The 15,933-nt window shown below is 23.1% G+C and overlaps 1 protein-coding gene across 1 annotated transcript; it reads right to left on the bottom strand.

Moving 5' to 3' along the window:
• Nucleotides 1-235: 235 nt before the first annotated feature.
• On the bottom strand, nt 236-14,122 carry PVVCY_1000840 (conserved Plasmodium protein, unknown function; the record flags this gene model as incomplete). The annotated part of the gene is made up of 1 exon (XM_037634422.1): nt 236-14,122. One exon carries the CDS (start codon nt 14,120-14,122, stop codon nt 236-238), a length of 13,887 nt encoding a protein of 4,628 aa, XP_037490521.1.
• Nucleotides 14,123-15,933: the final 1,811 nt, after the last annotated feature.

The raw sequence follows: 15,933 nt of genomic DNA on the forward strand, positions 1-15,933 counted from the left end.
ATATGTATTGCATACATATATATGTATTTATTTTTTCGTTTTCATCATTTTGCCATTTACAATTTGTTGTTATTGTGATCAAACTTATTAAAACTTGGGCCTTAGGCACCTTTTTTAAAGCATATAAAATGTTAATAAAAATAATATGAAATTATATGTTATTTTAGTAATGGTGTGTTTACTAAAATACGATGAAAAAAACAAAAATATATCACACATCAAAATTTAATGAAAATTAGGAATACGGTTTCAAAATAGAAAGAATTGACAATGACTTAATTATGGGAAAGTGAAGGTCCGTTTTATCCCCTTGCAAATATGTGCATAACTGTTTAGTAATTGTCGATGATAGAGCTTCTAGCTTTGTTGATATATATAATAAGTGCATATAATACATTTCTTCCATTATTTTATGTTCATACGTATTTTCATCCCCTACTGGTTTGTCTCTGTTAAGGTGGCTATTTGATTCACCTCCAGCATTGTTCTGATAAGTTTCTGAATCAATCACCATACTATTTCGAACAATTTTATGCAACTTTCTAATATTTAATGTTAAAGACACTAATTTTATAACAGTTAAAGAACAGACAAGTGATGATTCAAAAAAATCAAAATTCTCAACAAATTTATTATCTTTTGATAATATAACTTGTGGAGGATCTTCTTTTAAGAATTTCAATATTTCTATCCAGTGCAGTAAATTGTCATTTATATTTAAACTTTGTATACTTTTAAATTGATTAATAAAATTATAACACTTATTTAGTTGTTCCAGTTTTTTAAACTTCCTTTTTAAATAGTTCACATTTCCGTAGTAATTTATTAAAGCATCTTTTTTTTTTATTGGTACCCGCTCCTTTCTTTTAGAACCATCTTCATTGACTGTTGTTGTTGTAGCATCTTCTCTTTTTGCCATCTCAGAGTTTATCGGGAGATTTTTTTCTATTTCGTCCTCTTCATCACTGCTAGATATATAAATACAGTAATTTTCTCTGTTTCCAATATTTTTATTAAAGGATGTAAGATATTTTTTCAAATTTCCCTTAAGTTGTGACTCAAAAGTGATACCATTATTTTGTTCACTACTGCAACTATTTCGAATATTGCTGTTATTTGTTTCCTTCTTTTTATTTGTAGAATTCAAATTTTCATTTATGTTGGAATTTTGTTTTTCCTCGCTATTTTTTAAAGTATATGAATTTTGTTCTATTTGCTTTTCTCCGTCTTCATTTTGTTCATAAATATGTAGTTCATCGTTTTTACGATCATTATTTATTATAATATTATTATGAAGTGATTCAGACTTTTCATTATTATATTCATTGGCATTATCTTCATCTTGACTTAAATAATTTTGGAGCTCCCTCTGATTATCACCTATTATACTTTTGTAATTTTTAGAAATATCTGCACTACTTGATTTACTTAAACTATCGTTGTTCCCAAAAAAACTATCATATGAATAATTAAAGGTCTCAGAAAATGTGTTTATTATTGAATTTGTTATAGATGCGGTAAAATCTTTGGATATTATATTATTTTTGCTTTTTTCGCTGCTATCATCTTTGTTATTATCACTTTGCTCACCTTTCATTTTTTGTGCATATATATAATTTTTTAAATCGCCAAATAATACATACTCTGCTCTATGTTTTGTACTTTTTGAGTTGTACTCCTTTATCATATTCATTACGTCTTCACTTATTGGCATATTAATATTCCATAATTTTTTATGAAAGCATTTTCTACTATTTAGTAAAATTATATAAGCTCGATATATGCTGTTTATATTTTTTATGTTTAATTTTATTTCACTAAAAAATATATTATATAATTCAGTATTATCACAAATTTGAAACAATGAATTATTTTGAGCATGCTTTTCTTCATATTTTTTCTCAGTCAAATACTTATATATACTCACGAATAAATTTTTTCGATATGATATTTTTGTATCTATGCATATTATAAGGGGTATAAATATTTCAATGAATAATTTGTAATAATACATATTAATTTTTTGTATCCTATTATTGCACGTATTTTCTGATTCACTATTGTCTATTTGTTTATTCATTTTATTTATCTCATCATGATCACTGTTGCTTGTAGTGATGTATGCTTGTTTTTTTGTTATCTTTCGTGTCTTATTTTTCTTAATTTTATTTGTTTTATTATTGCTTATATGCAATTTTTTTTCAGTTGCATTGCTAACTTTATCAGTGTTATAAGGAAGTAAGTTTTTATTTTTTAAGTTGGCATTTTGATCTACTTCCTCAGTTATTATAATGGATGGATATGTGTAATTGCACCCTCGTTTTCCTATGCTCAACTTTTTCTTATTTCTTTTTTCTTTTTTTAAAAAATGTTCACATGGTGGATTATTTATAGTATCACCTGGTTCTGTCTTATGACCAGGTATGTGTTTTTTTTCGTCATAATATATCATATTCATATCCTTTATTTGATCATCATCATTATGATTGTACTTTTGTGCAAATGTATATGTATTCGTATTGTTGGTAATATTGATGTGAGCATCTCTTTTTTGATCCTTTCTTTTTTTCGTATGTTTCCTTTTTTTTTTAGTAGAATAATCATTTTTTTCAAAAGCATCCTTTTCTTCATCCGATACAAACATTTTATAATAAAAAAAGTGTAAAGTCGGGTTTACATGATCAGAGAATTTAAATTTTATCAATTCCTTTAGAGCTAACCAAACATTTAAGGAAACTTTTTTTCTTTTATCCACTAAATGTATCATTAAATATGTTGCAATTTCATAAATGTGTTTTTTTTTTAAATTGGATATAGAGTTATAATGCGATTTTATTTCACCAAAAGACTGTTGTTCATTTTTTTTTCTGATTATATTTTCCTTTTCGCGCCTCATCGTTTTAAAAACCTCACATAATATCTTGCATATATATATTTTTTCCATAGTTTCATTACTATTCAAATATATAAAAATTATATTCGGGTTACATAAGGTATTTATAAATGAAGCGCATGCATTTGATGGCCAACATTTGCTTTCATACTTACATGCCTCTTTGAAAGCCTTTAAAGCATTCTTAATACTATTTTTATCATTATTGAATAAATTAATAAATAAAGAGTTCAATATGTTTAAAGCATATTTTTCGTTTATACATAGAGAGAATATTTCCATGTTATTATTTTTTTGATAATTAATTACATCTTTAAATATTATAAATAAGTTCTTAAATGATATGTGCAAATATTTTGTAACATAGCTGTTTTTATATTTACAACTGATATAATACAACACAGAAACCATTGGCTTTATTATTTTTAGATTTTTTGCCAAGTTGCTAACTGTCGATGAACTTTCTGAAGTATTGGCAGAAACATCTCTTCTATCCTTCACTGTAAATACACACAAAGGAAGCTGGGACAATATGATCAAGGAAATTATTATATAATTTATATTATTACTTTTTATGAAAAAATTTAAGAAATTAAATACTTTTGAACAATCATTATTATTTTTTAAAAATACATATATATATTTTATTAATCCACTTTCAAATGAATGTTTATAATATAATAATTTTTCGAAATTATTATTTTTGTAATAATTTAATATTTTTTTCTTTTTATTTAATTTTAAAATTTCTTTTATTATATTTAAGCAATTCAAACTATTATTTACACTTATACTACAAGTATAATTTTTGTATATCTTTTTATTGTACTCTTCTTTTGATATTTTTTTCATATTTGTAAATTTAAATTCATCATGCCGTTTTATAAAAAAATGAGAACTAGTTAATTTATCTTCAAAAATACGGTCTTTTGGGCATTCACTGTTTTGTATACCTATTTGTATTCGTTCTATATCATTATTATTGTCTCCCATATCATACTCTGAAGATGTCTTTTCTTCAATCTTGTTCATATAATCAATATTTTCGTTATTTCCTTCCCGTGGTTCTTTATCATCATTTGTTTCACTTCCAATACCATTATAATAATTTTTTTTATTTTCATCAAAATTTTGTTTTTCAAATTGTTCATTATTATTATCATTTTCAACACTAGAAGACACCATTTTTATGTAATTTCCCAAGACATTCGTTTTGTCTAGACTGAAATTTTCAAGTACTGATTTGATATTCAAATTATTATAAATTACACTACCATTTCTATTGAAATTACTATTATATTTGTTATTTCCTAATCCCTCGTTTTTAACAACTTCTTGACTAGTTTTTATATGAGTTAGTTGTTTAACACCGAGAACATAAAAGACTATTAAAAATAATTCTACATAATATTTCTGTGTATATTTTTTTATAAATTTATTTCTAAATTTAAGTATATGAAATAGTAGAGACATTATATTGCTTAAATTGTTATTTAGCTTGAGTATATTCAAATTATTCAAAATATAAAATAAATAATCTAAGGTTTTATATAATAATATTTCATTATTGCATATCATATATATAAAATATATATGCTCATAATTATACTTCGATTGTAATGTGCATAATTTATTTATCATAACATAAAAATGTTTTCTGCACATTAATAAAATTATATATAAATATTTTTCTAAAATATTTTTTTTTTCTTCTTTCTTTTTTATTTCCAAACATATATTTGTATATGCTTCTAGAGTTTCATCTAATTCTTTTTTTTCATTAGTATGCCCTTTCGAGTTATTGGAACTGTTGCCATTCTTATTCGGGTCATTTTCATTTATATTTTTTCTAATGTTCTTTATTGTTGTTATATTCTTACTCACATTTATTAATACATTTGCCCTAGTATAATAATACAACTCACTGAATATTCTATTCATAACCGTTTCAATACTATTTTTGTCAATTTTCTTATTCGATATATTATACATGAGCAAATTTATTCCGTAAATTGATACATTTTTATTTTTATTATGAATACAACTGAAAAGGGAATTTATATATGCTTTCTTCTCTTTTTCTGTAAAATATTCATTTATTATATAGTTAATTATGTTAGGAAGTTTTTTGTAATTTTTTGTTATGTCTAATTCGTTCCTTTTATTATGCACAAATATTTTTCTTAATTTCTTGGCAATATTTTTTTGATATTTCCCGTCATATATTTCTTTCATTTTCCTTTCGATAGTCTTACAAAAATCGTTGTAAAATTCAATGCTGTATAAATTGTTTATTTTTTTATAATAATATTTTTTATTTTTACATAATTTCAATAGCTCCTCACGCGTATTATTCACATTTTTATTAGATTGTTCACCTATAGCACAGCTTTTAGCAAGCTTTTCATTATAGTAAATATTTTTAGAGTCTTCATTAATTTTATTGTCACTGTAGAAACGGATTTCATTTCTATTTTCTAGATTTAGCATTTTTGAACCTTTTATTGCTTGTTCATAATTATAGTTCCCATTGTTATCGTAATTTACATCGCCATACAGATAGTTTTTATTTATATCATTGGTCCTTTCGAGGGATATACTTAAATTTGTCTTTGGTTTTTTTTTTATCATTTTACCTTTGATATAGGCTTTCTTTCCTTTTCTTCTGTTATTAACCATATCCAAATTATGTAACATATTTAGAACCATATCCAATGGGTTTAAAAAAAAATAAATAAAATGATTTTTATTCACAATTTTAAACCCTTTTAATTTCCCTATCAATATACAAATAGAATAAATACTAAGATATCGAATTATCTGTTCATTATCTTTTATATACGGGATTAACAAGCCCAAACATTCACATAAATATATTTTTTGGTCATTTCTTCCATTTGATTGCCCACATTTATACTCTTTCTTTTCATCTTGGTTCAAATTAATATTTTCTAACTTATCCACATTTGTTTTCTCATCTTTCTGAGAGTTATTATTAATGCTATCTAATATGCTATCCTGTTTTACAACTTCAGGGCTTATGTCAAAAATATAATCTCCACAACTATCTAATGTATCTTTATCTTTTGTAGTTTCATTTAATTTATCTTTTTCATGTTTTTTATTATTATCCTCACTCATGGCACTATAATGGCTCTGATTATTTTTATCATCATCTAATGGATTTTCTTTTATATTTCCTGGTTGTGTTTCTAAAATTGTTTCTTCTCTTTTTTCGTCTGAATTATTTAAATCGATTAAATTACCATATGGTATTATATTGTTATTATTATTAGTAAAAACTAAGTTAATATATTTTTCAAAATTAGACGAATTATAAGATAGTATACTTTTATTGTCCTCCGCATTGTTATTATTGTCATTGATAGTCTCATTATTATGCTTTTCTTTTTTTTCTTCATTTTTTAATAAATAATTTCCTTTTCTATATTCCTTAGTATCTGGATCATCCATCATAGCTTCATCGCTTTTACATTCATTGGATTCTTTTTCTTTTTCTATTTTATGATTATTTACAGGTTCAATTTTCCATTTTTGAGATAAAAATGGGGAATTTATCACTATTTCTGTTATTACTCTGAACACTACAAATTTAACTTCCTCAATATTTGTCGATATATATGTATTGTGGATATATTTTATTAGTTTAATTATAAAGGGGAAATTGTTCATATTTGAAGCAGTTTTAACAAGAATATAAATAATGTAATTTAAGCACATCATAGATACTTTTTCATATTTACTAAAATTATAAAATATTTTATTATTTTTTCCAATCCATTTTTCTTTTTCCAATTTTCCCACTCGATTATTTATTAGTGTTTTTCCTTTGGGTTTATTCCATTTTATGTATTCATTATTATATGCCATTATTGACCCATTCATATTATTCTCCATAATTCGTTTTGAAAAATGATAGCTCATTTGCTCATTTATATTATTTATTTTGTGCTCATCCTTTATTTCATTAATAGATGAATTTATAAGTACATTTGATGTCTTTTTTTCGATTTCCTCAGTATCCTTTGAATGATTCGTATTATTTGAACTATTCATATAAGGTTTCTTAATATAACTATTATCATTACTTATTGTTATGCTTCTGTTTTTGTTCATATTTTCATATATTTCTTCACCATAACCATCATTTGATATGCTTTCAATGTTTTTTGAACGAACATTTTTTTTTTCAATACTATATACGTCATCAACAAAATTGATCTTATTCTTATCACCCTTTTTTTTACGTTTTGCTTTCTCCCATTTTTTGGATCCTTGCTTATCTATTTTATTGCCGATTTCTTTATTCCGTATTTTACCAGTGTCAAATTGTTTGTCATGATTATTTGCTTTCCCCTTATTAGCTGTCTTTTTATCTGCGTCACTTTTATTTTCCTTATTTTTATTTTCCTTATTTTTATTTTCCATCAGTTTTTTGTGAATTTTATCTTTTTGATCCAATACAATTTTTAAAATCAAATTTACAAGTACATCAAAAATGATGAATATTGTCTGCGTATTTAGAGGATATTGTTTTATACCCAAACAGTAATTAACCGTTTTCAAAGAACTTAAAAGAATTACATACGAATCATTGCTTATATTTCGATCAGATAATTTGTTGTCACTAGATACTCCATTTTGTTTATTTGTTTGTAAAGTTGGTGTAGAATCGAATGACTCTTGCTCTATTTTTTTATTCACATTATCTATTTCTCTAATATAAAAGGAGTCATCCTTTTTCTCATTTAAATTTTCTTCATTTTTGATCGTTTGATTTTCACTTTTATTATTTTTAATAATTTCTTCTTTAAAATAGTATTCACTTTTATCTGAAAATTCAAAAGTATTTTCACTATTATCCTTATTACAATCATTGCGGCTTTTAAAAAATATGACGAATTTCTCTACATTATAAATGTTTATGTCTCCGGAAATTGGAATGGGATTGTTAGAAATGTTTGATATGCAGCATAATGATGAATATATTATGATAAATTTATATAAATATAGACAAGAATAAAATTTATCACTATTTATGTTATTATCTTTTATATAATTCTCACATATATCATCAACTATGCATTCCTTATTTTTTGTATCCAAAAATGAAACACAATTATATTTATCCTGCCTTCTATTCACTTCCCGAGATAAATTAGAAAACACTTTTTCTTTTTCATCTCTCAAATCTGGTATGTTTTGATTTTCTTCTTCCTCTTCGAGGTTATTATTCTCTTTACTATTATAGCTTCCCTTGAGTGTATTAACACATTTAATTTTTTTCAACTGTTTGGCTATTTTCTTCAATGATTTTAACAATCCCTTTTGCAAGCATGGCTCCTTTTCTTGATAAAGGGCAATTATAATTGGATCCACTAAAATCTGGAATATCAAAAAAGAATAATTTTCATTACAAGCATATTTTTGGATAACATCCTTGAAATTTAATTTGGTAGAATCGTTCAAATAATTGGCATTTTCTTCTTTTCTAAGAAATGCAAATAACTCATTTTTACTTTTTATATATTGATTGTTTTCGTCTTTATACATTTTCTCTGTATATTTTTGTCTATTTTTAATTATTTCCTTTTCAATTGTATCATAATTTATTTTAGATTGCTCCTTTTTATTGAAAAAAACTTTTTTAAAATGGCAACTATATTTTGAAATGTTATTATATACACATTTGACATAAATAGCAAATATTTCATTATTCACATAAATTTGATTCATTTTATATAAATCTTCAAATTTTATAGTTTTTGTTATTTTTTTCAGACACACTCCCATACTTAAAATTAATGTATTACGCATGTTTTCAGAATGTATAACATTTGCTGATTTTCCGAATAAGGAAAATGCACCACCTTTTTTATTAGCAATATCTGAATAATATAAATTATTTAATAAATATAATGTCCATATAATATTTTTTTTATTCACTAGATTTTCAATATAATATGACATTATCTCTTGTTTAAATAGATTTCCTATAGAATAATTTATATCAGTTTGAACAACATACATTCCTAATTTACTTTCTAATAAGTCTACTAGTTTTTGTATTACCTGATTTTTTTTATCTAACGCATTTTTAAGCTTACAAAGCAAACTGGGCTCTCTTTTCTCAGCATGATTCATCTGTTTTTTATGTTTTTCTTCTATATAATATTCAAAAGCACTCTTAATATTATCGTTATGAACCTTTATATATTTGTAAATAAAGTTTAGAACATTTTCAATATTTTTTTGTTTGGATATGTCACTACTATATGCATTTGATAAAAGTATAAAATTATTAAAATCAATTTGGTTATCACTAGATTTTTTTAAAGATATACTATTAATATCCTTTCTTATTAAATGTATAGACTCAATACAATTTTGTGTATGTAAAGTTGTGCATTTTTCTTTATATAAATTAAAAATATGTGTTTTATAAATATAAGAAAAATTATAATACAATGATAAAAGGAAATTTTCATTTTCATTTACTAAGACATCTGGATTTAGCTTGAAAAAAATTGTTATCAATATGTTTGTATAATTTTTTGGCAAATATTTTGAAATTATGCATATCATATTTAATGTGCTAACATAAAACAAGGTATTATTTTCAAACTCCAAATTATTCTGAAATATTTTTAACTGTTCTATTAATATACAAAAAAATGGTATTATATACGTTTGAGGATTAAAAATGCTATTTATTTCTAATTTTACATAACTATTAAAAAGCTTACTACTTAGTTTTATAATATTGTGTATGTTTTTATTTATATACTCAAATTTTTCTAACAAAATTGTGTTAATATTTTCCTTTACTTCTGTATTTACATTTATCAAATTCGACCCCCTCATAGTTGACGCATTATTATTGTAATCAACATCATACCTTTGAATAAGTTTTGCAATACATTCTACATCCAAATTAAAATATTTGGATATTATTCTGTTTATCTTTTTGTTTGTGCTCTTTTTAACATATTTTAAAGAATATGATTTCAGGTATGTATTTAAAAGTTTCTTACTTATAATCTTTGCTACTTTTATATAGCATAATTTTATCAGCCTTTTGTAGTACTTCCTTTTTTTCTCCGTCTTTTGAATGGTCTTATTATCTCCAGTTCCATTCATGTCCTTCGATATATTGCTGTTGTATTTTTCTTCAGAAAATATGCTATCGAATTTCTTGATGTTGTCTTTATCATTTATTTTGAAAGACAATTTCAAAATATTAAGCATTAAATCAAAATAGGTAAATGATTGAGCATCCTTAATACTTGTATTTTGTGTAAAAACTCTTAAAATTGAAATTAATTGTAAACTTAAGAAGGATATAATAAAATTTTCGTGATAGCAATACATAAATAGAATTGACATAATTTGGCTCATATTTGGTAAAATTAAAAAATTAAAATGAAAATTTGAATGAATCCTTAAATTTTTTACACTCATATAATTATATAATGATATGCATATAATATTTAAACACTTTAAAAGTATTATTACTATTTTATAATTTATTTTTATATTCATTAAATATTCAAATAATAATGGATATAAAACCCGTGCTGAATGTATAGAAAAGTTATATTGAAAGGCCTCTGAAATTAGTCTTTTTATATAAGTTACTGATGGATGCATGTAAATAAAAAAGTGATCATATATATCATAAAACATTTGATTATGCGCAATGATATTTATATTTGTTAAACATTTATTATCAACAGTATTATCACTTTTATAAAATTGGTTACTAGTATTGTTACTTCCATTTTGAGGCATGTGTATTATATCACCATTATCAACTGAATACCCATATTTTCTACTCTTTATTTTAGAGTATTCTTCTTCGTTTAACAATATATTTATAAAGAGCTGAAATATATTTATTATATATTTGTTTGGTATAACAGCCCATGTCTTTATTTCATTTACACTGTTTTCTTCTTTATTATTTTTGTTTTTCTCGATATATTCATCAATATTTCCATTTTGTTCGGTATTTTCATCTATGTTATTTTTCTTTTGTTTATAAAATTCATTGTAAATCTGGTTTTCTTGATTTTTTGTGTTTTTCTCAAAATCCATATTATTCAAGGTACCTTTTTCATTGTTTGAAATGGGATTTTGCTTGATTTGGAAAACTGATTTTGATTCAATATGGTCAATGATTAGTTTTTTTTTGCTCTTATTTTTAGTATGCATAACAGTTAAAGGGCTATATATATTTGGTAGCAAACCAAATATCACATTAGGGTTATATGAATAATAATTGAAATATTCATTATAAGACAAAAATAAGCTAATTTCAAGTACCAAATATATAATGTTTAAATCTTTATTAAATCTTTCACATATTGTTGAAATTATTTGGATAATAACTTCTATATTTGTATTAACATTTTGTATATCACTTATAAAGGTATTTAAATTTGTGAAACATTTTTTATGCTCCCTGTGATAATAATCTTTAGGTTTCCAAGCATTTTGATCCCCATCGCATACATTGTATTCCTTTTTTATATTCTGATTCGAAATGTAACTTATATTATGATTACTTAAGTCGCTTGATATCAATACAATGTATTGTTTCAATATAAATAAAGAAGATATTATATCTATTTTGTTGTCTGATTTTAATTTTTCATTCAAAAAATTAAATACAGAATTATTCGTATAAATGCATGCTATAAAGATATTAAAAATTTCAATAATTTCTATAAAGGTCCACTTATATAAGTTTGATGTTATTTTTTTAATAATATCACTTGGGTTATTAATAGAATAATTCTGATTAATTAATATATATAAAAAATAATAATTTAGTGTTAATACTTGATTAGTAAACATTACTATGTGTTCTATTTTTGATAAGCAATTTTGTAAAGTTATTCTAAAACTTTTTATTATATTAAAATTTGGTAACTCTTTCAATCCTATATAATTTATACGAATTTTTGAATCATTATTATATATACTAGAAATATCATGCATTAATATATTATTAATAGTAGCATTGAAAAATGAAAAGAAATAAAATATAAATATTTCTAAGACATTTTTTATAGTATCATCATTATTTATATATAAACATAATTTTGATATAATATAAAGTATTCTTGTATAATTTTCATTATTATATTTTATATCCAATATTATATCTAAATATATATTTAATACTTTTATACATACATCATGTATATCCTTACTTTCTGCTTTTATTCTTTCACTATATTTACTTTGGGAAATTGATGATCCTTTTCTTTTAATCCCTCCCACTAGTTCACTATTTTGTATTGCATCATAATCTTCATACTTATTTTTTTTTTCATATGAATTTTCCTTTTCATCATTCCTCAGTCCGTTAAATTTATTTATTCCGTTGTCTAATTCATTTACCGATTCACTGTTTAGGCTACTAATATTTTTATCCAAAGTTTCACTATTATTTTGCAATATCAACTTATTTTCGTTTTCTGATTCTTTTGAGGAAGAGGGGTCATTTATTTTTGTTGTATTTTTTGTTTCATTTTCTCCTTTCTCTCCTTCAATCTCAATTGAATTCACAATACATTCTCCATCATTTTGAATAGCCTTATCCTCATCACTAATCTTATTGCTAATCATTTTATTCATATTATTATCCTTATTTTTCATATTTCCTTGATATAATTGATTGTAATTTAAATTATCGTTAAAAATATAACTGCTACTAACTTGCTTACATATTCTTGAATTCACAGAAGAATTTCTTGTATATGTTGTACAAGTATCTTCACTAGTATTTTCAAGTGACAAATGTATTACATTATTTTCAATATATACATTTGCATTATTTTTATTTGGGAATATTATAAAATTTTGATTTCTATATTTTTCGTCCATATTAATTATATTATATAAAATGGAAGGAAAATGAAGATTGTAAAATATTTTTAAAAATATTTTATGCATTATATCTATATGTTTTTTATTGTTGTTACTACTATTGTTAGTATTATTAGCAGTATTATCACTATTATTGTGGACTAAATGTTCTATAATTTTAAATACATCAATAAGAACATTTTTAGAAAGGTGAGGTACTTGCATAAATATGTCTATATATAAATCTAGATATATGTATACATTTGGATTAATTCTGTAATTATTATTATTATTATTTTTGGGGGGAGTGTTACTAAGACTATTGCTATTACCATTATCTTTATCATCTCCATTAGTTTCAGTTTTACTTTGCAAAATATAGTAATTAATTTTTTCGATTATTTTTTTTTTTAAATAATAATCTTCTTTCATTATGCATAGAATTAACAACTTAGTCATTATGGCATGTCTTTCATCATTCTTTTTTATAAATATCATTTCATTAAGTATAAAATTAATTATATTTTTAATAATGTTATTTATTTCAGAGTTTTTTATATTCTGCTTATTGTATATATTATCGGTACAATACATAACTAGCTTATCATTAGCTAATTTTTTTTTATTAACTAAAAGCATTTTATATATTTCCTTTTTTACACATTTCAAAAAGGATATTTTATTATGTGTAAAAAGGTTCAAGCTGGTTTTATTATCACAAAAGTTAAACGAACCCATGTTACGGATATTTCGAACGCTATAGTTACTACTATTTTCATTAATAATTTTGTCTTTCAATTTCATAGTTTCATAATTATTATCATGGTCATTATTACTATTCTCAAACTCACTATTGTATATAAAACAATATTCGTCTCCATCAAAAAATGTATATTTTATAATGTTATTAAATATATTTATATCTGTAATATAACTGTTAATATTATTTTCCATGGATATTCTTCCCTGTTTGTTGCTCTCATTTTTGCTTCTTTTTATATTTTCGTCTTTCTTTTCATTATCTTTTTTATCGCCATTTTTTTTATCGTTCTCAAAATATTCATCAAATATATTACTAAAACTATTATAGACACTATAATAGATAATGTCATATATTAAGTATAACAAATATTTCTGATTTTCATGACTAACTTTTTGAATTTGTAAAAATGAAAATACATAATTTAAAATTTCACATTCATGATAAATAATATAAGTCTTAAGAGTGTTCACAACTTCTCTGTTCAATTTGTTGTCTTGATCTAAGCAATGTAGCAAAATAAAAATTATTTCTTCCAGCTCGAAAATTTTTATATTTCCTCTTTTTCTCATTTTGTTTTTTCATAAATGACGTATATAATGTTTAAGGATATGTATGGGGTACAAATATATTTTGTATTCTATTTATGTATACACTTCGATCCTGCTTGCTCGCATATATGCATGTGCACATAATTAAAGCCTTGAATTTTACATACAATATAAAAAACACGTAGCATTTACCAAAAGAAATAAAAATAACAATAAGATGCTATAACACATATGAAACTCACACAATTTCATATTTTTGTTTGCAAACGGTAGACATCCATTCGAGTGTAAATATATACATACATATATATACTACAAAAAGAGAGACACGCTTTATGACGTTTTGATATGCATATTTCTGCATTCATCAATTTAAAATAGGGTTAATTATGATGAACCCATAGAAATAAATATACATAAAGGTTGATATATATATGAATAATATGCATGCATTTAAGTTTACGTGTAAATTTAAAAAAACTTAAAAAAACAAGAAACCAGCATTGTAAGCGAATAATATAAATTAATGTGAGAAAAAATATAATAAATAAAATAAATATACACAAATTAAGCTTACAGCTTATATGCTAAACATTTAAATTGGTATATAATTCAAATGAGTGAAATATTACTATCTTTTATTATATTTCACAATTTTCTTTAATTTTATCAATGCTTAAAGATAAAATTACAAATAACAACAGCATGCATATAATTATTTTTCTTATGTGTATATGCATTAATACATTATATATAAGTAAAAATGTATAAGTAGAACAAAAAAAATTGTATGCTGAATTGTCCTTATAAATTTTCAATAAAAAAATATTATTCATTAAAATTTTTATACGAAAATTCGTAAAATTTTTTCGTTAATACGAGCTTATATTATACATACACATGTGTTTTTTGTAGTACTTTCAAATTAGAAAAATAAACAATATTTTAAATATATATATATATATATATATATATATATATATATATTTTTTCATATATTATTCATCCACATTTTTCTTGAATTTTTTTATTGGGTAAATTTGTTTCCACTATCTTCCTATTGTACGAAAAAATGACAAAACATATTTTTATGTGATAAAATTATATTTATTAAAATTTTGGAAAATATTTAAAAATTTCAACAATGTGCTAAAAGTGTACTGCATATGTATACATATGAGCATGCACATAAATGAGTGGTATATTAAAATTATCATCTTAAAATTTTTTAGTAATGTAAATAAAATAAGTGAAAAAATACAATATATTTATGAATTTATTAAAGAAAAATATTAATAGAACAAACATGAATATTAAACCTTTTCACCTCTCTTTTTTTTGCCTCATTTACAATTCTTATATTCAGCCAAATTAACCAAACAGTATTAAAAAATAAAACATCCTACAAAAAAGAGAAATATAATACCCAATATTCTACCAAACACAATTACATTATATTACTAAGTTTTATATATTCTTTATAACTTTCTTTACATCACTTGCTCATGATACATGCATTTGTGTCTTATTCGAATACCAAATGATATATGTGTAGACATTAAAATATGTGATATACCTTAAAACTATAAATTAATTGAATATAATAGAAATGGTAACATTTATATTTGACACTATTTGAAAAAATGGAAATGATACATTACCATTTCAATGGGCGTTCCCATTTCCCTTGGTAAAGCCCTACCAATTTTCGTATGAATATAAAAAAATCACAAAAAAATAAATAATACATTGTATACACATTTATATCATAAAGAACATACATCAATGTAACTAAATAACATATACATTATTATCTCTTTTTAAAAAATAGA

This window comes from Plasmodium vinckei, assembly GCF_900681995.1.
Source record: "Plasmodium vinckei vinckei genome assembly, chromosome: PVVCY_10".
Taxonomy (NCBI): domain Eukaryota; phylum Apicomplexa; class Aconoidasida; order Haemosporida; family Plasmodiidae; genus Plasmodium; species Plasmodium vinckei.